General features: G+C 40.6%; 3 protein-coding genes across 4 annotated transcripts in view; 2 read left to right on the forward strand and 1 right to left on the reverse strand.

Moving 5' to 3' along the window:
* The window catches only part of LOC134656099 (transcription termination factor 2), a 41316-nt gene extending 28769 nt beyond the window's left edge, over window positions 1–12547 (forward strand). The window contains exons 16-21 of the mRNA XM_063511616.1: window positions 291–432; window positions 2670–2854; window positions 3833–4007; window positions 5677–5840; window positions 6031–6188; window positions 12386–12547. Of these exons, the coding sequence (XP_063367686.1) occupies window positions 291–432; window positions 2670–2854; window positions 3833–4007; window positions 5677–5840; window positions 6031–6188; window positions 12386–12542 (981 nt within the window). The 3' untranslated portion in view covers window positions 12543–12547. The remainder of the gene's footprint in view (window positions 1–290; window positions 433–2669; window positions 2855–3832; window positions 4008–5676; window positions 5841–6030; window positions 6189–12385) is intronic.
* A 2154-nt stretch (window positions 12548–14701) lies between these two features.
* On the forward strand, window positions 14702–15510 carry LOC134655786 (uncharacterized). The gene is made up of 2 exons (XM_063511248.1): window positions 14702–14873; window positions 15159–15510. The coding sequence occupies exons 1-2, from the start codon at window positions 14768–14770 to the stop codon at window positions 15467–15469; spliced, it is 417 nt and encodes a 138-aa protein (XP_063367318.1). The 5' UTR covers window positions 14702–14767; the 3' UTR covers window positions 15470–15510.
* Window positions 15511–15806: 296 nt separating this feature from the next.
* LOC134655770 (uncharacterized) lies at window positions 15807–22675 on the reverse strand. Of its 2 annotated transcripts, none has more exons than XM_063511232.1 (4): window positions 22549–22675; window positions 21650–22470; window positions 18075–18140; window positions 15807–15973 (listed from the first exon to the last, which is right to left on the reverse strand). In XM_063511232.1, the coding sequence occupies exons 1-4, from the start codon at window positions 22555–22557 to the stop codon at window positions 15961–15963; spliced, it is 909 nt and encodes a 302-aa protein (XP_063367302.1). In that variant the 5' UTR covers window positions 22558–22675; the 3' UTR covers window positions 15807–15960. The 2 variants fall into 2 exon arrangements, with proteins under 2 accessions (XP_063367302.1, XP_063367301.1); XM_063511231.1 differs by lacking the exon at window positions 15807–15973 and adding an exon at window positions 16860–17284.
* Window positions 22676–27458: the final 4783 nt, after the last annotated feature.

A 27458-nucleotide genomic window follows, 5' to 3' on the forward strand; every position in this document is an offset into this window, starting at 1 on the left:
AAAAAACCTATTAGAAATGAGCAGTCAAGCGTGAGTGGGACTTAATGTACGGAACCCTTGGAACGCGATTCCGACTCGCACTTGGCCGGTTTTTTGAAATAAAAATTACTAAAATGTAATATTTGACGTTTTTTATGGTGCTATCTTGATATCCGCATCCGCATCCGCGGATGTGAGCCTTTAAAAATCCGCATCCGCATCCGCATCCGCGGATGTCAAAAAATCGGCATCCGCAACATCCCTGGTTCACACACACGACCTCAATACACTATAATGCGAGTTTTTCATAGGTGTTGGTGTTCTCGAAGACGTTATTCGCCCAGTTCCTTCACCAGCGCGCCGAGAAGGACGCCGACAATGGCCTCATGCCGAGAGGGGCACAGAAGGATTCCGCCTACTACGAGATGCACAAGAAGATGATTGCGCTGCAAGGTATGAACAAACGAATCATATATAACTGTTAAATAAAAACCGGCCAAGTGCGAGTCGGACCCGCGTTCCAAGGGTTCCGTACATTAAGTCCGACTCACGCTTGACTGCACATTTCTAATAGGTTTTCCTGTCATCTATATGTAAAGAACTTTTTATTTATTTATTTAAACTTTATTGCACAAACACAGGAAAATGTACAAATGGCGGACTTAATGCCTAAAGGCATTCTCTACCAGTCAACCATTGGGTCAAACAGAGACAAATGTTGGTGCAGGAGATACATAATTTATAAAGAGAAATGTAGCCGAGAAGTCAAATATTATATATGTCGCAGGGAAATGATCAAAACAGAGATTTGAACAAATATCTAAGGGATATGATCAAATCACGCAGGATGTTAAAATGGCGAATCCATATCATCATTTCCCTAGAAAAATTCAGTCATTTGACCAAATCACTGACTCTGTTTAGTGAAAAGACAAAATCGGCCAATAAACGCGAAACGCTTTTTCATTTCACTAGATTTGTTTAGGGATTTGACAAAATCCCTAACCACGACAGTAAGTTGACGAAACGAACTCAAAAAGTCAACTAGTTTTATCATTTCGCTAAACAGGTTTAGTGAAATGATGAAGTCTCAACTGGAAGATGGTATAATTATGGTGATTTGATTAAATCTCTGAACGGTTTAGTGAAATGACGAAAGCAAGTACAGAATACAACAGTTTACTCTCTACAGTTAAGTGATTTGATCAAATCTCTCGTTTTGACAGTTCTAAAAATGTAGCTGATTTGACTAGTATGAAAGTAGCCAATTATTTGTTAAAACATGTGTAGATTTGTGGCATCTTGGTGACACACATGTCATTTTTTTTACAGGCAAATATAATCTAATCTTCGTCGGGTGACAAGTAAAAGTCACTAAGTACTATCAAAAAATTAAAGTAACAATGCACTTTACGAGTATTACACTTGTAACAGTTGTAACACGGTTTATTGTCCAATAATTTCAATGATGTTAGTTAGTGACTTTTACTTGTCACCCGACGATTTGTTTTGCATTGTACTTTGGACTTTTTACAGGAACACTTCTTGAACCCCTGATCTCTAAATACAGATAACTTAGCTGCAATTTCACGTACACTATACTTCGTAGAGGGAACTGCTGCAGTGAATGACGTTGTGGTTGGCTGAAGTGCGTTTCTAGGTCTTTTATGATGCCAACAGATTTACCGATTTGGTACAGATTATTTTTAATATTTAAAACAATCCCCGGTGCATTACTTCCATCTAATGGACCTCTGTCTACCTAGGGACGTCCACCAACACGCTTGATTTCATTAGCAACTCTTTGAATTTGTGCAGAGAAGTCTCTTTTTCATTTTTTCAGCCGATATTTTCAAAAAAATCACTTAATAATCGCTTAACTGTAGAGAGTAAACTGTTGTATTCTGTAGGTACTTGCTTTCGTCATTTCACTAAACCGTTCAGAGATTTAATCAAATCACCATATAGGTACCATCTTCCAGTTGAGACTTTATCATTTCACTAAACCTGTTTAGCGAAATGATAAAACTAGTTGACTTTTTAAGTTCGTTTCGTCATCTTACTGTCGTGGTTAGGAATTTTGTCAAATCCCTAAACAAATCTAGTGAAATGAAAAAGCGTTTCGCGTTTATTGGCCGATTTTGCCTTTTCACTAAACAGAGTCAGTGATTTGGTCAAATGACTGAACTTTTCTAGGGAAATGATGATATGGATTCGCCATTTTAACATCCTGCGTGATTTGATCATATCCCTTAGATATTTGTTCAAATCTCTGTTTTGATCATTTCCCTGCGACATATATAAACATAATAAGATAAACCTACAAAATTATGATAAAATACTAATACTTAAATGATATACAAAGATAAACCGATAAATATTACTAGGTACATAAAAGATGTATTTTATTGTATGCTTTTTATGTATTTTTTTTTTTCAAAATTTTAGACCCTATAGTTTCGGGGGGGGGGGGGGGTCGGACAGACAGACGCACGTGCTCCGTGCGCATAAGTGCTCCGTTTTTTCCTTTTTGAGGTACGGAACCCTAAAAAACCCTTTTAAAAAAGCCGTACGCTATATGCCAAAAAACCCATTTCATGCCAAAAATGCCTTACATCATTTTGGAAAAGAGCTGATACCTACTCTTCAAACTGGATTACGAATGGCCTATCATATTAATTCATTTACAGGAGCAAAACCCGTCAAAGCCCACGAGATCTTAGTTCTACTTCTGCGGCTCCGACAAGTGTGCTGTCACTGCGGTCTCATCGCCGCCATGTTGGACGGGGATGACACCGGCGCCATTGAAGAGGACGAGGGGGGGAAGGATCTGTTGGCCGAGCTGAACAAGCTGACCCTGGAGGACGCTAATAAGGTACATGTCAACATCAGGACACTGCGGCCTCATCGCCGCCATGTTGGACGGGGATGACACCGGCGCCATTGAAGAGGACGAGGGGGGGAAGGATCTGTTGGCCGAGCTGAACAAGCTGACCTTGGAGGACGCTAATAAGGTACATGTCAACATCAGGACACTGGTCTCATCGCCGCCATGTTGGACGGGGATGACACCGGCGCCATTGAAGAGGACGAGGGGGGGAAGGATCTGTTGGCCGAGCTGAACAAGCTGACCTTGGAGGACGCTAATAAGGTACATGTCAACATCAGGACACTGGTCTCATCGCCGCCATGTTGGACGGGGATGACACCGGCGCCATTGAAGAGGACGAGGGGGGGAAGGATCTGTTGGCCGAGCTGAACAAGCTGACCTTGGAGGACGCTAATAAGGTACATGTCAACATCAGGACACTGGTCTCATCGCCGCCATGTTGGACGGGGATGACACCGGCGCCATTGAAGAGGACGAGGGGGGGAAGGATCTGTTGGCCGAGCTGAACAAGCTGACCTTGGAGGACGCTAATAAGGTACATGTCAACATCAGGACACTGGTCTCATCGCCGCCATGTTGGACGGGGATGACACCGGCGCCATTGAAGAGGACGAGGGGGGGAAGGATCTGTTGGCCGAGCTGAACAAGCTGACCCTGGAGGACGCTAATAAGGTACATGTCAACATCAGGACACTGCGGCCTCATCGCCGCCATGTTGGACGGGGATGACACCGGCGCCTTTAAAGAGGACGAGGGGACTTTAGTTTGTAAGTTGTGTTTGACCAATAAACACATGTAATCACTATTCTATTTTATTTATTAAAACATCCATCCGTACATGGCGATCCTGTCAGGATCCTACTCCTTTCAAACTTTGCAGCCTACATTTGGTAAGTCTATGCTGAAATCTGCCATTTTAACGTGGTCATGTGTCATTTTTAACGCTCATACTTTTGTTCCCAGAGCGGAGATAAGGTGAACGAGTCTACAACGTCCCCAGAGGAAGAAGGCACGACGGTAGCCGAGGCCATCCGCTCCGTGCTGTCTCCGAATAACCCCGTGTTCCAACTCACCATGCGCTCCTCTAAGATTCAAGCTGTCATGGACTGTCTTAAAGAAAATGTGTTGGTCAATAAAGGTAACTTGTCCCATTGGCCATTCATGCTCTATCCGAACAACCTCGTGTTCCAACTTAGCACGCGCTCCTCTAAGATTCAAGCTGTCATGGACTGTCTTAAAGAAAATGTGTTGGTCAATAAAGGTAACTTGTCCCATTGGCCATTCATGCTCTATCCGAACAACCTCGTGTTCCAACTTAGCACGCGCTCCTCTAAGATTCAAGCTGTCATGGACTGTCTTAAAGAAAATGTGTTGGTCAATAAAGGTAACTTGTCCCATTGGCAATTCATGTTCCCTCCGAATAACCTCGTGTTCCAACTTGCCACACGCTCCTCTAAGATCCGAGCCGTCATGGATTACCTTAAGGAAAATGTGCTGGTCAACAAAGGTAACTTGTCCCATTGGCCATTCATGCTCTCTCCGAACAACCCCGTGATCCAACTTACCATGCGGAGAGTTAAGACAGTCCATGACAGCTTGAATCTTAGAGGAGCGCGTGCTAAGTTGGAACACGAGGTTGTTCGGATAGAGCATGAATGGCCAATGGGACAAGTTACCTTTATTGACCAGCACATTTTCTTTAAGACAGTCCATGACAGCTTTAATCTTAGAGGAGCGCGTGCTAAAGCTTTGGATTCCTCCGAAAACGGTGCCGTCATATTACGGCCGCTATATAGCGTTGACTGACGTCACTAGAACGTTGTCTATGTAAACAAGATGGCGCGGTTTCCTAGACGGCGTTACGTTACGTTGATTGCCAACGTAACATAAGATGACGGCCGTCATGACGGTGTCGATAGTTTCGTGAACGTTTTATTAGATAGCGGTGACGCCATTTTGGAATAAATGACACGAGATTTGAATAAGTGATTCCGTACTACGATTATTTTCCTCTTCTGATGATATTTCATCCTCCAAGTAAATTATAGATGATCAAGCAAATCTTGTCAGTAGGAAAAGGCGCGAAATTCAAATTTTCTATGGGACGTTATCCCATCGCGCCTACATTTTTCAAATTTGCCGCTTTGACCTTGGTGGATGACGGTGTGTTATGACGCCGTGGTACTTTCCACATGTCGCCACCGTAAAGACGGCCGTCTTTTGCGGCCGCTATATGACGGCCGTCATATGACGGCACCGTTTTCGGAGGAATCCAAAGCTTTAGCACGCGCTCCTCTAAGATTAAAGCTGTCATGGACTGTCTTAAAGAAAATGTGCTGGTCAATAAAGGTAACTTGTCCCATTGGCCATTCATGCTCTATCCGAACAACCTCGTGTTCCAACTTAGCACGCGCTCCTCTAAGATTAAAGCTGTCATGGATTGTCTTAAAAACAAATCAAAATATTTTTATGAAAATAATTTGATTTGTTTCCTAGCTTGTCAATAAAGGTAACTTTTCTTAGTCTATTTTTCTAATCACTATACTTTATAAAACAAAGTCGCGCCGCGCCGTCTGTCTGTTTGTATGTTCGCGGTAAGCTCAAAAACTACTGAACGATTTTCATGCGGCTTTCACTATGACTGAAATAGCGGGTATGACATATATTCGTAAGTAAGCAAATTTACAGATAAATTCGTGGTTCTCATCTCACATCTCAATAACTTTTCTTATTTCTGCCCTGGTAATTCCTTGAGCAATGTGCCACAACCACGAGCAGACGTCACAATATTTCTTTTTTGTTTTCAGGTGAAAAAGCGGTAGTGGTATCCCAATGGACGTCAGTGCTGAGCCTCGTGGAGACGGAGCTGAAGCAGGAGCGCGTGAGGAGCGTCACGCTCAGCGGCAGCGTGCCCGTGCCGGCGCGCGCCGCGCTAGTCAACGCGCTCAACGATGCCAAGTCTGACGTCCGGGTATGATATATACTAAAAATAATATCTGGAAAACATAATAAAAACACAAAAATGCGCAGTTTCCCAGAGTTTCCAGTTTTTCGTCCCCGGAAATAGTAAATTTTATCGAAATCGTTAGACACGTCAAGATTGTTTCCCTTCTTTCTAATGCTAAAAAAGCGAACTATGACCACTATAATTTCGTATTCAGATAATGCTCCTCTCCCTGTGCGCCGGCGGCGTGGGTCTCAACTTGTGCGGCGCGTCCCACCTGCTGCTGCTGGACCCGCACTGGAACCCGCAGCTGGAGGAGCAGGCGCAGGACCGGATATACCGCGTCGGGCAGACACGCCCCGTGCACGTGTACAGGTACATGGACAACTTGTGCGGCGCGTCCCACCTGCTGCTGCTGGACCCGCACTGGAACCCGCAGCTGGAGGAGCAGGCGCAGGACCGGATATACCGCGTCGGGCAGACACGCCCCGTGCACGTGTACAGGTACATGGACAACTTGTGCGGCGCGTCCCACCTGCTGCTGCTGGACCCGCACTGGAACCCGCAGCTGGAGGAGCAGGCGCAGGACCGGATATACCGCGTCGGGCAGACACGCCCCGTGCACGTGTACAGGTACATGGACAACTTGTGCGGCGCGTCCCACCTGCTGCTGCTGGACCCGCACTGGAACCCGCAGCTGGAGGAGCAGGCGCAGGACCGGATATACCGCGTCGGGCAGACACGCCCCGTGCACGTGTACAGGTACATGGACAACTTGTGCGGCGCGTCCCACCTGCTGCTGCTGGACCCGCACTGGAACCCGCAGCTGGAGGAGCAGGCGCAGGACCGGATATACCGCGTCGGGCAGACACGCCCCGTGCACGTGTACAGGTACATGGACAACTTGTGCGGCGCGTCCCACCTGCTGCTGCTGGACCCGCACTGGAACCCGCAGCTGGAGGAGCAGGCGCAGGACCGGATATACCGCGTCGGGCAGACACGCCCCGTGCACGTGTACAGGTACATGGACAACTTGTGCGGCGCGTCCCACCTGCTGCTGCTGGACCCGCACTGGAACCCGCAGCTGGAGGAGCAGGCGCAGGACCGGATATACCGCGTCGGGCAGACACGCCCCGTGCACGTGTACAGGTACATGGACAACTTGTGCGGCGCGTCCCACCTGCTGCTGCTGGACCCGCACTGGAACCCGCAGCTGGAGGAGCAGGCGCAGGACCGGATATACCGCGTCGGGCAGACACGCCCCGTGCACGTGTACAGGTACATGGACAACTTGTGCGGCGCGTCCCACCTGCTGCTGCTGGACCCGCACTGGAACCCGCAGCTGGAGGAGCAGGCGCAGGACCGGATATACCGCGTCGGGCAGACACGCCCCGTGCACGTGTACAGGTACATGGACAATTAAAAAAGTTCTACAGTCACCTGCAATAATATGTTACACAACGAACGCCTCAATAATATCTGACACAATCTTCGAATTTAAACTGTTGTGAGACATACTAACATTGAATAATTTTACGGGTAAATGACACGATCTTATTTGTAGAACCATATGAGCGCGTCACATATTTTTGCGGCCTTCAAAGTGTAACATATTATTGCAGGTGACTGCCAAGCACACCATTTCCCATCACCCAAAATTACGAAATCTTTCGATCGAATTTTTTTAAAACCTCCTAACTCATACAAAGGCGCATAGCAATGTCAATATCCAGAAAGGAAAATGAGGACCACTTTCATCTTAAGGATGTTTAGTATAGCTAGTTTATGCTTAGTAATCTAATATCTAAAAATGATATAATTTTTGAATATTACAGCATTTCTTTTAGCCATATTTATTTTCGATCGGAAAAAGAAATATGTATGTAAAATTATTATTGTTTATGTCCGTAAACACTTCACAACATTTTGAATAGAGAAGAAAGCCATCAAGAAACGAAACGAACAGACTAAACTTGTTTAAAGTATCACATTAGATACAAACTATTATTCATCTTAACCACTCATTTCCATTTCCTTGTAAAACACGTCAGTTTGTCAATGGAATAATGTCTCACCACTCTCACCACATAAAAATAACACTTGTACAAGCCGCGAAAATGCAGCGATCGCTGACAAATTTCCCGAGACTGTGTGGGTGTACCTTAATAAAAAACTTTAACCGTTTGCTAAATATGACATTTGGAATGTGAACTTTATTATATGAGTACCAGGGTTGGTTTTATAACTGACAAGGAAGGGTACCCAACTGTCCGGCTCCGATTTGATTAATTTTTATATATGTTATAGAGTAGTCTAAAATAACAGACACGTATTTTTTTTAGCTGCCCATACTCAACTTACTGCGAGAAATTGGCCTCCAAAGTGCTGAAAAGTGACAAAACGCTCTAACTTCTATAGAGAGTTTTGTTCAAGAAAATTGCTAGTTAAATATTGGTTTAAATATATGTTGGAGAACATGAAAAAATAATGGAGACGTATTTTTCTATTTCGGCTCAAATTCATATTTTACAAAAAAAAGCACACTTCAAAGTTTCATACTTTGAAGTGTGGCAAAAATTTCATTTTTGGTACAAGCTTTTATCGCTGAATACAGTCAGTTTCTTACGACATACAACTAATACTCATCGAGACAATTCTAAAAACCCCTTACACAAGTAGGTTGCGTTGTTTCATCACAGAGTTCCTATGGCCACCTCCTGTCTCCATCATCAGATCAGCTCGATGGTACCATAATATTGCATTGTCACCTGGCTTTCATATTGATTTTTTAGTTTTAGTTTATTTATTAACCATAATGTAACATGATCATTACATGGTAAGTCAGCATTTCACAATATTATACTTATAGAGTATGAATTTACTATATAAAGTAAATACGCTTAATAATAATGTAATCTACTTACAATTTGCGTCAATTAAAATATTTTGTAAAGACAGATATTCAGTAATCGAATAGAAGGCATGGTTTTGGAAAAAAGTCTTGACTGTCTTTTTGAATAAATTAAAAGGTAAATCCGTGACATTTGTGGGCAGTTTATTAAATAGCTTTATTTTTATAAAAATTCCCTGTTTTTGACACTTTTTTAATCTTAGTGATGGAAGTATTAGTTTGCTATTGTTCCTCGTATTATAATTGTGGCAATCCGAACGCTTAAGTAGAGTGCTTGCTTTCTTGTGAATTTCTAGTACAGAGTTGTACATAAACAATGATATGACCGTCATTACTTCCAGCTTCACAAAGTAGGATCTCGCAGATGTGCGCCAATTTACCCCGCATATTATTCTAATCGAGCGTTTTTGTAGAATCAATGCCCGCTTTACATCCACTGTAAAATGCAAAATTTCAGCTTCATTGGAAGTCGGAAGGTGGGTCAAATTTAGCTTGCAAGATTTGACCCGTACAAACATAGTTAACTACATATTTACACACATAGGTAGGTACATTGCAACTATTGCAAGTTAAATAAAAGCTTGAAAAATATGGGTGCACACATATTTAAAAATATGTATTTTTACACTTGACTGTACACATATAGTGAAATTTCGCAGATTCTCATTGAACACATTCTTTGCCACCCAGCCAAACAAGACATCCGCGTCAGGCCACAAAAATTTCTTCATATAAAGCTGTAGTACCACGATCCCGACTATCGGGTCGTCCGGCTTGGGAACGAACGGGTTTTCGGCACTGAATGTGTTAAGACATTTATGTACACATCATAGACTAGGAATCCTCTAGACGGAGTTTAGAGCAATTATTTCATGAAACTGATGCTGCCAAAAATACGGGGGTACGGGGGGACGAGGTGAGCGAATCCCGTGCCGTGATTGGTCCGTTCAAAGACACGGACCAATCACGGCATGGGATTGACTCGAAGATGGAGTAAAACTACCGTATAAGTGGCAGAGGGGGTAGCGTTACTATGCTCAGTCTAGAGGATGTCTTGTCTGTGGTACACGTATAGTGACATTGCGCAGATTTATCGCCGACGATCGCTCGTTTCCTGCGAGTTCAACGAACACGTTCGCGGCGCGTGGGCGCGAGCGTAATTTGCGCGCTGTCCATCAACTTCACTCTCGCGGCTGACTTTGGCATTGAATACTAACAGTTTTGGGGACAGAAGAGCGTATTTGATGATCAAAAACAGGGATGTTGCGAATATCCGCAACCGCGGAACTTCGCATTATTTTCAACATCCGCATAAAATCGATGCGGAGTTTAATGCGGATGTGGAACAGGTCGGTACAGGAACGTCTTAGCATCGGCGTGAGTGCTAGATTGCTAGGTAATTTAGTCATTGGCCAAAAAAACCTATTAGAAATGAGCAGTCAAGCGTGAGTGGGACTTAATGTACGGAACCCTTGGAACGCGAGTCCGACTCGCACTAGGCCGGTTTTTTGAAATAAAAATTACTAAAATGTAATATTTGACGTTTTTAGGGTTCCGTACCCAAAGGGTAAAAAACGGGACCCTATTACTAAGACTTCGCTGTCCGTCCGTCCGTCTGTCCGTCCTTCCGTCCGTCCGTCTGTCACCAGGCTGTATCTCATGAACCGCAATAGCTAGACAGTTGAAATTTTCACAAATGATGTATCTCTGTTGCCGCTATAACAACAAATACTAAAAATAAAATAAAATAAATATTTAAGGGGGGCTCCCATACAACAAACACGATTTTTTTGCTCTATTTTTTGTTGATGGTGCGGAACCCTCCGTGCGCGAGTCCGACTCGCACTTGGCCGGTTTTTTTTATGTGCCTGTCTTGACATCCGCATCCGCGGATGTGAGCCTTTAAAAATCCGCGTCCGCGGATGTCAAATAATCGGCATCCACAACATCCCTGATCCAAAACTATGAAGATTGGACCCTTTCCTTCTGACTATAACCAGAATGATCGCGAATATGTACACTAGTTACTGCCCGCGATTTCGTCCGCGTAGCGAGAGCTTTTCCGCTTTAAAATATAGCGATTATGGTTCTAAAAATATCGTAATCTCATATCATGAGTACCTATCCGTAATATATCCTCAAGTAATACTGTAAACTTGTAGAGGTACCTACTTACAAAACCTTTAAGGTACCGTCACACAGGCGCGTTTTCCGGGCGGGGCGTGAACGGAACCTTTACAGTTTCAGTGCACGTTAAGTCGCAGTAAAACATTAAAAATGCGAATGTGGCGACAAGTAATATCCCTACCTAATGGCCGTCGTTTCGGAATTACCTGTCGGAAAAAGCCGTCTGCGCTGTGACGTAAACATCCTTTTTTAGGGTTCCGTACCCAAAGGGTAAAAACGGGACCCTATTACTAAGACTCCGCTGTCGGTCCGTCCCGTCCGTCCGTCTGTCACCAGGCTGTATCTCACGAACCGTGATAGCTAAACAGTTGAAATTTTCACAGATGATGTATTTCTGTTGCCGCTATAACAACAAATACTAAAAACAGAATAAAATAAAGATTTAAGTGGGGCTCCCATACAACAAACGTGATTTTTGACCGAAGTTAAGCAACGTCGGGCGGGGTCAGTACTTGGATGGGTGACCGTTTTTTTGCTTGTTTTGCTCTATTTTTTGTTGATGGTGCGGAACCCTCCGTGCGCGAGTCCGACTCGCACTTGGCCGGTTTTTCTCTTTATCCATGTAATAACACTAATGAAACCTCTCTGCCAACTCCACCGCCATTCCGAAAGGTCACATGTATCAAACATAACTGTAACTTTACTTCGTTTTTGAACTGCATGTTAGAAATATTTACCAGAGAAGTGGAAATTTGGCGCAAGTACTGCGATAAAGTAAGGGACTTGGCTAGTGAAATGCTGTATGAAAGGTGTAAACAACATTGTATGCAGATTTTGCAAGAACTATGTTGCTCCCGAGGTTACAGAAATTATTAGGTACAATAACTTTCAACAGGAAACCGTTTCGAACAAAGCCGGTCGGTTGACTAATCAAGTAATCATACACAGGTAAAAATAAGACTAAGTTTTCCTGTGTCTTATATTTACCCCACCTGACCTAGTATTTTTTTTTACATTTTGTACATCTGTCTAGTTCGAAAATGAATGAATTCTTAATGATGAAAATTAGAAAGAATTCTGCAGAACATGAATTCTTAATGATGAAAATTAGAAAGAATTCTGCAGAACTCAGCATGGCATGAGGTTTTAAATCTGTCTTAACGACTATTGAAGAAAATATAGTACCCACTCATGATGCTTGATAAGATAATTTTGCCCGATACCAGCCGTAGGCCCTTTTGGCTTCAGCCTTTTAGTTGATTTTAGGGTTCCGTACCTCAAAAGGAAAAAAACGGAACCCTTTTAGGATCACTTGTGCGTCTGTCTGTCCCGTCCCCCCCTTTATCTCCGACGCTACCTACTGGGTCTGAAAATTTAAAAAAAATAGGTACACAAAATTAGTTCTTTACCTATATATGACAGGAAAACCTATTTAGATATGTACAGTCAAGCGTGAGTCGGACTTAATGTACCCTTGGAACGCGAGTCCGACTCGCGCTTGGCCGGTTTTTTCACACACATCTCTCGTTTCCAGATTCATGTGCGTGGACACAGTGGAGCAGAGCATCCGAAAGCTGCAGGACGCGAAACTAGAGATGGCGGCCAACGTGCTCACCGGCGCGAGGCACACCAGCGCCTCCAAGCTGAGCATCGAGGACCTGAAAGTGCTTTTCAACATGGGACAACAGTAATATTAACCTCCTGAACATAACAAATAGTTAAGGACATGGACCCCTTAAGAGGGAAGAATAGCTACTTTACAATTGGTAAGGTCAACCGAGGTAAATGCGTCTTTTAAAGATTTCTTCTAAACGGGTCATTTAGAACTATTATAACCGTATGCATTAAAAGTTCAGTGACCACACTTGAAACAGAGAGGGTTGCAACAGTTCTAAAATGTTCCGTATAGAAGAAATCTTTAAAAGACGCATTTACCTCTGTTGACCTTACTATTTTCATACAATTTCCATTTTAGGTGGGGTTTCCACTAAATAAATGTTAACAAATCACTTTGATGTCGATCACCTCAGCATAATATATTCTAGGTTTATAGGTTTAAAAAAAAATTGTATTGCAAATTTTGGAAAAAGGAAAACCTATAAAGCTAGTTTTTCATTGTGTCAATAACATACTAAAAAATCATGGAAAATATTTAGAAGTGGATAAACATTTTCTCTTTTTGTATACAAGTACGTTGTATACTTCCCTCTTAAGAGGCTGTCATGTCAATACCTAAAACGCGCACACTGTCTATTTTTATCGGAGTAAATGAGTTAGCACTGATGCATATTAATACTGGGCCTGGGCGAATGAATAATAAGGAAACTATAGAAATAAAAAAATATTTGGATTATTTAAAAAAAAAGTCATTTAGTGTCGCTAAAAAAAACCTTACAACAAACAAAATTTGTGTAATATTACTCGTTAGCGATTTAGGTATAAATGTTAAAAATTGTGATTTTAATTGCAGACCCATAAGTCAAAAAATACATAGAACCGTATATGTGTTTTTTGACTTAGTAGGAATTTATGGTACTAATTAAATTTTGCTTTGATGACTCTTTATATTGAATACAAAATGCATTGAATTTTATAGAGAAATGTAGGAAAGTATAGTCGGTGCCATAAGTAATGAATATGGGGCATTATCTATGAAAAGGGACCTTATTGTCGATGGCGCTTACGCCGCACAGCGTCGTATTTATATCGGAGCATCGTTAATAATGGAGTAAGCGCTATCGACAATAAGATCCCTTTTCATAGATAACGTCACAAATAATTCTGAAATAATGGTAGGCTTCTCTTTTGTTTTTGTTACTTTTGACACTGGCTAATATATCGTGATAATAAATGGTTAATTAATAATTTTCAAGGGTACTTGACATATTTTAGATTTATAAATGGTTTTAATGTTATCTTTGAATTCTTATAAGAGAAGAGACCGTCTATTTTTTATAATAAATAATAATGTAAAGAAATTGGTTTTTTTTTTCTTCCTTTAGAAATTAATATTTTATTGAACAGGATATATCTATATATAAATAGAATTACATATGTATATTTCACAAACATTTTTGCAAATATTACCTACAATAGGTCAATGTGGCTCATTCCGTCATAGGGACTATTGTGTCCATTAGCGTTTTTCTCGAACAACGAACAAAATTGATAAATTCATCGACAAAGCAGCGATTGCTTTTTTGTTTCAGCCGCTCGTGGACGAAATAGTCCCTATGACGGAATTAGCCACATTGACCTTACCTACTTTTTTCCATTATCATCATGTTAAATAAAGGTATTTCTTTTCCCACCTACACTTACCAAACAAAGCCTACATGAATATTAATTGCAAGGGAAAGAAATGCATAGGTAATAATGTAATATAATAACGGGCCCATCCTGTTACTTTTCCCAATAACAGAAGGACAGGTTACGATGAAAGGGGCTAACCCTTTATTCACGACGGATTTTATACTGTCAAAAACAAATCCTTTTCTGCAGCAATCGAGTAACATTGTAAAGAGACATCCTTATTTACTGTAATGTTACCGACTGTACAGTCACCTGCAATAATATGTTACACAACGAAAGCACCAAAATAGTCTGACACGATCTTATTTGTAGAGCCATAGAGCGTGTCACATATTTTTGCGGCCTTCGAAGAGTAAGATATTATTGCAGGGGACTGTATAAGGAAAACGAAAATGAAATGGTTCGCCGCGAACATGATGGACGGACATTAACACCCGCAGACACAACGTGAGACCGCGGCTAAAAATAAAGGTAAAACACGGCGCGGGAACGCCCGACACCGAAATATCAGCATTGCATGCCGACTGTGCGGCGCATCGGGACCTAAACTAGTCCTCTGTTTAGTGAAATAGTTCAAATATTTGAAGATCGTGAACTTTTCAATATGAGTATCGAGCGTGCTCGGGCCTGCGTCATCGGGCCCTCGCCCGTCACGAAGCGCCTCTGCGCTACCATCGTGTTTTTCATCGGAGTAATCTGTGTTTTTGGAGGTGAGATTTTATTTACTAACAAACTGGTGCGTGACAATATTTTTACAAGTGGTTTTGACAAGTTTTATGTTTGAGACACTTGTTTATCAGTTTTATTGGATAAAAGCAGTGAGATAATATAATAACCTTCACAAAGTGATTGATGGAGCAGAGATGTGTTGTTTTAGCCGCATAACTCACATGAAACCGTCAGTGAAAGTGCAATCTAAACAGAACTTTAACTACATGCATTTAGAGTCCACATTAATTTTCGGAGCGTATTACCTCATCTTGATCATTTTCCAGGTTATTTATTTTGCCGCATGTCGCGAAACGATGTCAAGAGGAGCAACGAGATCGTATCATTCAATTTGACGATCGCAGCCGAGAATTTGTACAAAAAAGCGAAGAGAATTTCGCCGAAAGCTGTCCTTCACAACGACCCGGAGAAGGTTACGGCTAGACTCCTGGATATCTTTAATTGCTCGCAAGCGGACTGTGGAACCATTAGTCACTATAATGTGGCACAGTTTATAAAACGTTCCATCAACTTGAAGGTTATCAGACTGTTGAAATCTGTGAATAATGCCACTATGTATTTGGACTCTTTGAGATGACAGTAAATGATTTCTCACTAGTTGTAGGTATGGCTGTTCAATTATCAGGTACATTCATGAGGTTATGCGATTTCTTTTTAAATCTTGATGGAATAACCAGCACTAAAATATAAATACAAACTCCACTCCAACTATGAATAAACCCAATATTTGGACATAATTATTATTCTTTCTGTTAATACCCAAGACAATGTTTTGTGTTGATAAGACTAAAAAAGAATAATCTATTAAATATGATTAAATATCTGCCTATAAAAAATGTGATTTATTAAAGATACTAGACTAAAAAATATCGTATTGTACTATTTTAGGGTGTAAGCAAAGTGAAAATAAAAAGTTGAAATTCTTATACATTCGTTTATTTGTCTCTCAAGCAAACAGACCATAACCAATGATCGTTAATTTCAACGAGCAGTTATTCTCTGACCAAAATCCAGAGGGCGACACCGAGCACCATCAGTAGTTTTCAGAGCCACTTCAGAGATGTCTCTTCAACCAGGCGTCCTGTAAAACGAAAAAATATTAACATCGAGCCAGATCATGATCGGCCTACTGGCGTTCTCCATTTATCCGATTAAGTCAGTATTTTAGACGAATTTAATTATAAAAATAACCGCTTAATTTGTCGTTATGCTACATCGCAATTTTTTGTCAACGACTAACCGAATTTTGGACGTATTTATAAATCGACTGCAGCGTTATAACGTCATAATATTAAATTCAGAAGATCGGATGGTTTTTAATGCTTATTAATTTAAATGTAAAACTGAAGATTGTTAGTAGTTTTTAGCAGTATCAACGAAGCAATTTTTTTACGCTGCTCAGTTTAAATTTTAAGTAGATCGTTTACGAAAGTCGTTTTAGTGGAGAACTTTACAATGATCGCATGCCGTGGAACGTTGGCATACGCCGTACTTACGATTGCCTTATCGCATCGCCGTCTTCAGTCGGTGTCGCCTAACGTTTACGCCGTAACGTGCAGTTTGTGGTCCTAGCGCGGCGCCGGGCGTGTGGCGTCAACCGTCAAGCCGCTACTAACTATCTGAAAGGACTCGCACGCTTCCAAGTCGACGCTCGTTAGATACAATGTAGACGAATGCTTAGATTACAGAGCAGGCGAGATTGTGACGCCTAGTAGCCTGTTCTACCTACAGACCGAGCCTCAGTCGCAGGAGGACCTAGTACTCTGTAATCCACGTATCGGATGATCCGACTTCGCTGAATGCTTAGCATTTATAGGAGAATCATTAAGCATGGTCTTGCGACACGTTCGATAAATCTAAATACAAATATCAGTCAAATTGGACACCGCAACCACAGGAGAAGCATTGAGGCGTTCGAGGATCGCATGCATGAACTATCCGGGAAGGAGAAAATCAAAATAATAAAATGATATTCTACGAAATTTAATTCATACGAAAATATACAACTTAAAACAACAGCGCTACCAATATTCTCATTTAAGTCTCACTTTATAATCGGTAATTATACAAATCAAGTCAAGATGTCGCCGGACGCCGGAGCTCGACCGGGAAATGAAAACCGTCTCGTTAAAATGATTTTCGTTTATTGAAATTACAAAGCGATTCACATAGCGGTCACCGTCTTCAACTTACTGTCTAGGGGCCGCTAGCGCGGTATAATCTCCTAATCGTTAGGTACGCGAGCCCGGGATCGGAGTCGGGGCCGGAAGACTACGGTATATTTGTTCGTGTCGCGTCTCGGGCTACGGCTTAGTCTAGTGCAGGCTCCGTGTCCTAGTACCGCCTGCCGAGCCCGCCGTCGCGAGCGCCGCGCGCCGCGCCGCCGCCGCCGCTACAACACCCATACACCCAACATCAGCAACCCGCCATACAGTGCCATAGACAACCGTTAGACACCGCTTAGTTCGAGGACGTCCGACGCTAATCCTGCCTCACTGAGCGCTGGCAACGTCCGTAAACTACTACTCGTAATGTTACTGCCCGTTAGCTGATATACGTGATCGGTAGGAACGTTTCGCAGTCCGTACGTACGGGTCTACGTCGCTCCGACCTAAGAGGCGTCCCACTGCGTTAACTATGCGTAAGGCGTACAAAATACAGAAAAAAATCAGCACTCTATCCAGTTAATCCATTTAGCTGCGTTGTAAGACTATGTTATTTATAGTATACGGTAGAAACTGTTATCTAGTTGACCATATTGAATTTATTAGTCACCTAACAGGTGTTACGGTGGTGACTCATTATGCTTCGCAAGAAAACCAGAGAGTAAACAGATTACAGGAATTTACTTATATTTGTTTAAAACATGCTATTGTAGCAATAAAATGGTAATGTAATTAATATTTTTATAACAGCACAATTTTATTTAGCAAATTTATTACTACTACTAGATTTTCTTAAGTTTATTAACTATGTAACTTCATTTACCAACCTTCATTAGAAATCAAACTAAATTTGACATTGATAAATTAGCATTTATCACATTCAAGTATAAGTATTTCTATAAATTTTATGTAAAAAATTTAATTGTTAGTTTTCATATCTTCTACTTATGTCCAACTCTGAAGTCCTGTCTGTTTACTCCGAGGTTGCAGTTAGACACAACAGGTGTGAACACTCACCGGCCCATAGGGGGGTACTGTTGAGTGTATGGGTCCCGGTCATAGCCGGCTCCCGCGCCAGCGCGCCTGAAATTAATAACACAGAGATTTAATATTGAAAACTCAGTATGTTTTACTGTTAGTATGATGTTTAAACCATGAACTTAATGTAGGAAGTCTTCAAGTTATAAAAATAAAATGTTAGACCAAAACTGCAACATTACTCAGCTGCCTACAGTTTACTTTATCATTAGTTTGCTCTAGCATTTTATGACTAAATATAAAGTCTTGGTATTTGTGGGTGAACAAAGCTAATTCTACATAACTTTACGAGACAATAAAGTTTATAATACCACTAATAAACCTGTTAGACAAAATAATAACAGGTCAGGTAATGTACTTAAGTTTAAATGTTACATTTCAACAAAAATAATAATAGCCAAAAGAATATTGAACCATCATTCATTCAGGTACCCATCTAATAACCAGGAAATTGAGCCGGTAAAAAATACCAAAGACAAAAGCAATAGAAGTACCTAATAACAGGATACATTTTAGGAGTGTTTAAGTATCCTTAAAGTTATTATTACTCAGAATTTTAAAAACTGTGTAGTTCAAAACAAATAGTAGGGTAATTGTGTCTGTTTGCCGTCCAGTGCCTGTTTCCGTCCACTTGGCGGAGTTGCTACAAAGAATTGCGGAAAATTTGAATATAAACAAGCCTTCTCACACATGTTTGGATTTGTTGCAATCCATAATGTCTAAGCAATATTTTTACCAAAATAAAAGTGTTATTTGACAAATAGCGGCTTTAAAAAAAATTATGTAAGTGGCGGCATTGCATCCAGAGCTTGAAAACGTCATTTTGCAAGAAAAAAAAAGTGTTGGCGGCAAATGTTCACGGTAAGTTTATTAATTAATTTAACTAGTTTAAGTTACGTTATTGGCACATACTGCAACTTAAAAGTATAGTAAACGCAATTTTAAGTGTTTTTTATAGTTTTTTCATAATAATCTTTGATAAATTTAGTGGACGAGTACTGACATACTAATTTTGAAAAATATTTAGTTTCCGACCACACGGACGGTAACTGGAACAGCTAGGTGAGTATTTGTTATGATCGTTTTACTTCAAAAGACTTATAAACTACTATATATTTTCTCTTAAAATGATGTTTCTTGCTTATAAGATTATACATTTTAGTTTTCGTCCACGATTTTGTCAGTGTTGCTTGATTAAAATCATGTTTAAAATACGTGGTCGAAAACTAAAAATAGCTTTAAATATTGTTTCAGTTTCCGTCCATGTACTATGAGTGGTGTAGACGAGATTTATTATTACATGATTACTGAGGGCGAAAATAGCAATTCGTGGATGAGTTTCGATTTTGTTCGACGAAATGAAAGAATTGAACTGAGTCCGACAATGAGACGATTCCACGAATTGCTATTCCCACCGGAGCATAGTGGTTTGCCCCAAATATGCGAGGAAATAAGTTAAAATAGGCAATTAATTATTTAAGCATCAAGCATTACTCGAATCTTAATATAAAAAATGTCAAATCTTACGATTTTCCCTCCTTAATATCTCGCGCACGAGTGTGGAGCGGGCTTTAAAATAATTGAAATGTCTATGATTATTAAGCAGTATTTACACGATGTTACAAAATAGTCCTGCAAGAATGAGACATATAATTGTCTCCCTATCTCGCTCTATATCCTACAGCATGAACTGATAGCTGTACCAGGCCGTGTGGATGCTGGTTTAATAAGTATCTGTTTTTCGCTCTCACTTAAGCCCCGCATTCACACTCCTACCTTGTAGGCCGCCTCGTAGTCCGCCTCGTTGGGTAGGATTGTGTATGGGGGTTGTAGACTACGAGCCGTCCTACCGTTTAGCCGTTTGTAGGACGGCTCGTAGTCCACAACCCCCATACACAATCCTACCCAACGAGGCGGACTACGAGGCGGCCTACACGGTAGGAGTGTGAATGTGGGGCTTTATAAAACTGCGTCCTTAAAAGCCATCTCTTTCTCGCTCTCACTCATGGGTGCGGTTGTCTGTTACACGGCTTTAATGGACGTACATACGGCGGATCACCTTACACACGATCGAACGTGCGCCGGACCGCAAAGTCACGGTCCGGGCGTCTGTAAGGCCAAGCGCGCACCACGATTTTAATTTTTGCGAGACAATTTTAGAATCGCGCTGTAATTTATCGCAGAAAATTCACTGCGCGCACTGCGATGAAAAGTCGACGATTTGTTCATTCTCGACATGGATTTCGTACCAGTCGCCAGGCGTGAAACAATATGCAATCGCTGTATGACTGAGTATTTATACCACAAAGGTGATCTCCTTCTATTTCTATAATTAAACGGTCAACATCTAGCGTCTCATCTTGTGACTCCATTGGAGAAGCAGGTTCCGATATGTTGACTCTTGGAGAGCGAAATGCCGACTGAGGTCCGGGGTGCGATTTTATTATCGCAGTGCGCGCGGGGCCATACAACTCCGTATGCTGCAATTCACTTTGTGACAATGGCGTCGCGAGCAGTCGCGGAAAAATGTGACAAATCACAATTTTAAAATCGCTGCGATTTTTTTGTCGCATATGCAAAACAAAACTAAGTCGGTACTAGTAACGTACATAGCTTAAAAATAAATGATTCCTTATTATATTGATATTATATATTATAAATGCGAATGTAACACTGTTTGTCGGTCTGAGTCCTGAGGAAGGAAATATATATAAATATTTATCACGAAAATAACCATTCTACGCGGTCGAAGTCACGGGCAGAAGCTAGTAACTAACTAAGAATTATCTATATAACATAAAAACAAAAAATAAAGATAGGTATAATTGATTTTCAATGCAATAATGCACCCTACAGTACTTTTTCATACAGTGGACGAAAACTGACTCATACGTGGACGAAAAGTAGCTCACAGGCGGACGGAAACTGAAATAACCCTACTTTTTCAAAATATATTTTTTATAAAATAAACCGTAAATATTATTTAAGGTCACGTAATATTAACCTAAAATAGACAATATGAGCAATAAAAACAAATATAGCACATTTAAGTAAGACTACTTAAATATTTTTTTTTAGCATTTCAAAGTAGACATCTCCTATAATTGGACGGTATCTGACACAATTACCCTATGTGCTCAAAACAGCACAGATCACTTAAAAATTCAAATTTATGATCTTTCCAAGCAAAGTTGTCAAATATCCAAACTTTAAATCTAGCTTGATTTAAAGATAATACCACATCAGTTGATAATACAATAACAAATGCTTGATAGTTATGTAATAACAGCGAGTTCTAGGTTAGGTTCAGATTAGTAAGCCATTTACAATGTAAACAGATAGCATGTATTGCTTTAATACTTCTAATACTCATGCATGTTAAATAAGTGAATTTCCACTTATCTTACATCATTTTAGTTCTATGAAATATCATATGACTTGAGTGGTCTTGTTAGATAAGAGACTATACAGGTTTTTAAGTGCTAATCCACAGGACAAAAATATCCTGTTCCAAATGTGTGCATAGCCTAGAGATAAATGTAAATTTTACTTACATGGGGGATCTTCGGCTGAACATGTCTCCGTTGCCCATGGGTGCCGCTCGGGGAGGCGCTCCTCGGTCATAACCGCCAGACATGGGCATGGCGCCTCGCATGGGCGCTCGTCGGTCCATCATGTCTCGCTCGTCGGGGTACATCGGCGCGCGGCGTTCCTCCGCGTACATCCCGCTCATGTCCTCGGCGGCGTAGCCCCCGCGCCGGTCGTCGTACATGGGGGCGGCGCCGTAGCCGTCGCGGGCGAGCGCGAAGCCGCGGCGGTCCTCGCCGCCGTACCCGCCGTAGCGGTCGTCCCCGTAGCCCCCGCCGCCGCCGCCGAAGCCGCGGTCGGCGCCGCGCTCGTAGCCGCCGCCGCCCATGCCGTTCCTCATGCCCATGCCGCCGCCGCCGCCCATGGCCGGGCCGCGCATGTCCCGGCCGCCCATGGGCCCCATGCCGCGGTCGCGCATGTAGGGCGCATCCCGGGCGCCGGGCGGGCCGCCGCGCATGGGCCCGCCGCCGCGCCGCTCCATGCCGCCGCTGCGGCCGCCCATGCCGCCGCCGCGCCCGCCCATGCCCCCGCGGCCGCCGCCGCCGGGCCCGCCGCGCTGGCCCCGCTCCTTGATCCGGCCGCGCTCGACCGTGATGACGCCGCCGTTGAAGGTCGCGTTATTTAAGCCCCGGATGGCGGCCGCCGCCTGATCCTCGGTCTGCATGTGCACGAAGCCGCACCGGTTCATTATGTCGCATTCTGTCACGACGCCGAAGCGTTCGAACAGTTTGCGGAGCTCCTCCGGCTTCGAGCCCTGGGGCAGGCTCCCGATGAACACTTTCGTTTGCTAAAATGACACGCGAAATACGTAAATGACGAGTTTTTGATTAAATACACACTGTTTCATGTTATGGACGACACTTACCGGCACCATATTTTGTTCACTTCTTATATCTATCCTTAATTATTAAAATAATCAGTATAACATTTAGCGCGACACACCACACTGGAGCCAGCTTCACTGTAGTAACAAAATGGCGCCGAAAAATGACGCCGCTAGTTATTGACGCTTAGTCCTGATTGGTTAATTTTTGCATAATACTTGCTAGCTCAAAAAATGTTTTACATTATCAAATGTCAGCACTCAGCACTCTTCTAAATAATATTGGTAAATTGCTTGATAATGCATAGGAGGCTTTAAGCAATACGTACATAGCTGGCGCATGGCCATGGCAGCCCCGATTTAAAAAGGTGGGAAACTTGGAACAAAATATTGAAACTTACTGTGCTGTACTATTATAGTACCGCAGTGGGACGTATATAGTATATTATTTTCGTTGGTTATAGTAGTAGAGTACAGCATGCCTCCTCTCATGCGCGAGAGTTAAGTAATAGTAGTTTATGCAACAGTGATATAATAAGGGTTCTTAAAATTCAAGGGTCGAAGTTACAAAACGAGACGTAGTCGAGTTTTGTAAAAAAAGACCCGAGAATTTTAAGAACCAATTATGAGCTGTTGCATACATTACTTTTTCTATGACAGCTGCAGCAAAAAAAAAGAGTTATTATTAAAAAAAAAAGAGTTATTATTTTAAAAAAATTGAGTTATTATTTAAAAAAAAAAGAGTTATTATTGTAAATGAAAACATACCTCTTTCAATCAAGATGATCGGAACTTGTATCTTTAAAAAAAAAAAAGCAGTTGTATTATACTCATAAGATGACTGCTAGCAGTCATCTTATGAGCCTATAGACAAATCATTCAAATGACATTGCTTTAGATATCACTGTCAGTCATTTAATTGACACATTTAAGTGCTGGAGTAGAAAAAACAATTTTTAATACGGTAGACTAAAATGACATTTCTTAGTATGAAATGATATTTTATGTTCATTCATACTATGAACTGTCATTTCAGTCTACCGAATAAAAAATTAGATTTTAGGTATGTCGAATCGATTCATTCCCTTACCATAGTCGTAGTCGCCGTAGTTGGGTAAAAACTACAATGTCATTGCAAGTAGGTATCCGAAAGGTAGTCTGTGCGGAAAGAGATGAGTCGTGGAATGTATGGGGCCCAATACATCCACAAGTCTTCTCTTTCCGCACAGACTCTATATTGGCCATAAATAAAAGATCTGCGGTGACGGAACACGTATTGGATTCGGATTCGACTCACTATATACGTTTCGATAAGGTAACCGTGCTGGCGAAAGAAAAGTTTGTGATTCAGCGAAAAGTACGGGAGGCTATCGAAATTAGTCGTCATCCGAATTTTAACCGTGATTGTGGTTGGTCAGTGCCTACAAGCTGGAAAACTGTTTTGGGTACTACGTCGGTGGACAGTGTGGACGATCCATTAGCGAGTGACGTAGTGAGTGTTGTGTGCAACCCATCGTTTGACAATAATGCCATAAATGAGGGTAGTTTCTCGCCCCCCCTGCCGCCACCGGCGCCTGCGCCGAGTCATCGGGCGCGGAGAGCTGCGGCCCGCAGTCTGCGCCGGTCCGTCACCGTAAACGCAAGCTCCTGATGACACTTCTCGGTACGAAGTGAAACATGTCGAGCGTTTTTCGACTTAAAATACGTGAGTGACCCGTTTTTAATATATTTACTATAAATAAAAGACTTCAATGAAATGTTTAATTTATCAGCTCAAAATATATTTCACAATAGGAGATAAAATTTCTGGTGGAGGATACTAAATTCATCACTTTGTACTTGGCGGAGCAAAGCTTCACTAAAATATTGTAATATTTATGTCTAAAATATTGCGGTAACAAATTAAAGTGTTTTAGGTAAGCATATGGCACGTAAACGGAGTAAGAGTCAATACAAAACTGAGCCAATATTTAAATATAGCTAAGACTAGCTAGGCTAGCTAAGACAATATAAAAATAATTCAATTTGTTTATCATCAAAATATACATATTCAAATAAAATAAATGGAAACAATGGAGATCAAATCACGGAAAACCATACATGTTTTATATTTATAAAATATTTCTTCGACATTGAGTCATACATAGTTAGGTAGTTTAATTAAACTGTAAATGAAGAATTTTCAATTCAAAAAAATCAAGCCAACAAATTATTAAAATATTAAATTTTGTTAAAAGGGTCAATCAACTATTTCTTGTTGTTAATTGTTATTCTGTCCCGTCAGCGAGGAGACAATAGTAGCATAGATTGTTAGAAGAACTACTGTACCATGTTCTACTAACATGCTCAGTAGATGTCCCATTATGGAAAGGTCTTAAAATGCAAGTTTGGTTCATTTAAATACGAAAAACCTAGAATTTTAAGAGTGACTCAGGAGACCGTAACCATAGCAAAGTGTGTCAAGAAAAAGTTGATTAACCCAAAAGCAGTTTAGGTTAATTTAATATTTAAGTATATCTTTTGTAATTTGAGGAAAGCTTGGCAAACATTGCTATAGAAGTATAACTCTATTATGAAACAAGCATTAATACGGAATTTTAAGACATTTTGGATTTTGGTGAAGATTATACAGTTTTAATAAATTATTTCCAATATATTAGTATGTATTCTCTTTTCTCATGTAAAATAATTCATGAATCGGTAAAATGTATAGGTACAATCAATGGAAATTTATAAAAATACTTGTTTACAATAAATACAAATTTGTTATATGCTTACAATTAGTTAAGTACCTACAATTTTACGTGGTAAATTAATTATGACTATTATAATTTTAAATCAAAACATATCAATTTGCTTTAAGTAATTAAATTAAGTTTTATTGTAAATAAAATATAACATACTCTAATTTGGATTGTCAGTAAAAGTATTCCAAGCATATTTTTTAATACCATGAATGTGGCAAACAAGTATGCCGCTTGCGTCATTGTAACCTATTTTAAACATTTGACGGCCACGACTATGTTATATAACAAGCAATAGTAAACTTTATAACAATGTACCAAGGTTAAATTTATAAATACTGTTCTTTGCGGCTGTGACCGACTGTGGCGGTCAAAGGGTGGATGTCCAGTTACTGCATGCAACACGAGTACTGTGACAAGCTAAGGACGTGAATAAATAAACTTTGGCGCCTTAGCCTAGGTGTGACCTATCCGGACTAGCATCGGTTTTCTCATCACTAACACTAATATGCTAAATCTCCGTACCTATGCTAATGAACACTAATATATTGCGTTAGCTACTTGAGTACATAAGAATTGCAACGAGCGCGGCTAAACAAACAGAATAAAATTATAAATTATTTATAATAATAAAATCGATGTGTCTTACAGAATACAAACAAATGTCTGTAAATGTTTAAATGAATTAAAGAATAAATTTAACTGGTTCTATGTATTTAATACGGATTTAATTATTTTTGGTAGGTAGGTACTAAGCTATTGCTTAATGCTAACATGCAATTAAAATAATACAAAAATATACTTAACAGAAAATTAAAAGTGATAAAATTTGCTTTAGAAGCGACTTTGCCATTAGAGTATAAATAACAATGAATAATACTCATCTAAATAGTATTTCCAAAGGATTATCAACTGTATTATTAATAACTCTTGGCTAATTGGGTGAATCAACTATTTATTGATGTTATTCTGTCCCGTTACCCAGGAGACAATAGTAACATAGTCTATCAAACACATTATTACAGTTCAGTCAGTAAAATTAACACAAAAAAATTATATTAAGTAGGTAAATAAAAATCCATTTAAATATATAGCTTTAAATAGTGACACAGGAGACAAAAAAAGTTGATTCACTCAATAGTAAAAAAAATAACAAATAGCAAAGCGGCTAAATACAGTTCGTAAAACAACCTATGTTATTAGCTCGTTATGTCTCAGTCCATATACCTATGTCTATTTAAGTATGGGAAGCTATCTTTTATCATACAGAATACATAAAAGTACTTTTGGTGAAATACAATACAGAATGCCATTAAAAATATCTACACTAGAGATGCCCCGAATAGTAGTTTTCGCCGAATACCGAATATTCGGCCCCTCTCTCGGCCGAATACCGAATATTCGGCATGACATGTGAACATTTTGAGTCACTATTATTATGAAAACTTATCGCTAACAAAGCTCAACGTTAGATGACGTTAGCTAAGATATATTTTTGTTAAACAGCATTAATGAATAGAGTCAAACAAAACAGACTCATGATAAAAATAAAATGTTTTGTAATCAACAAATGCTCAAAAAAGGGTCTTCGTATTTAACAACTTTCCAAGAACACATTCTAAATATACCTACATAGTTTTTGATTATTTTTATTGTGCAATATTTTTTTTCTAGTAGGTGCAACAGATATTCGGTATTCGGCCGAATAGTAGGCAACATTCGGCAGAATACCGAATATTCGGCAAAGTGGCCGAATAGGCCGAATACCGAATAGTTGCCGAATATTCGTGGCATCTCTAATCTACACTATACAAGTGGCTCAATCTTGTAATATGAAGGTCAATTCTTTGACATTGGCAATAGAATATCATACCAGTTATGTACAAGCTTTTGAGAAATGGGCCCCAGAACTCAACTCGTGTTCTGATATTATTGAGCGCCTTAATTTCGCCAATATATTCGAAGACATCTGCACATCAGATTCTTTGAGAAAATCTAAAATTTATAAATTTCGTTACTATGGGTTTGGTAACTGTCAAAGGTTTGCATAGATGGCGCCATCATAGCTTGCCCCTTTCTCTAGTTTTGTTCTATGAGATTTGGCTTAATTAAGGAGATGGCATCCAGGATATAGAATTCCAAATAAAACAAAAATTTGACACAATTCTGGGTATTGACAGGGCACGCTATACTGGCGCCATCTGTAAA

This window comes from Cydia amplana, chromosome 17 (genome assembly GCF_948474715.1).
Source record: "Cydia amplana chromosome 17, ilCydAmpl1.1, whole genome shotgun sequence".
NCBI classification, from domain to species: domain Eukaryota; kingdom Metazoa; phylum Arthropoda; class Insecta; order Lepidoptera; family Tortricidae; genus Cydia; species Cydia amplana.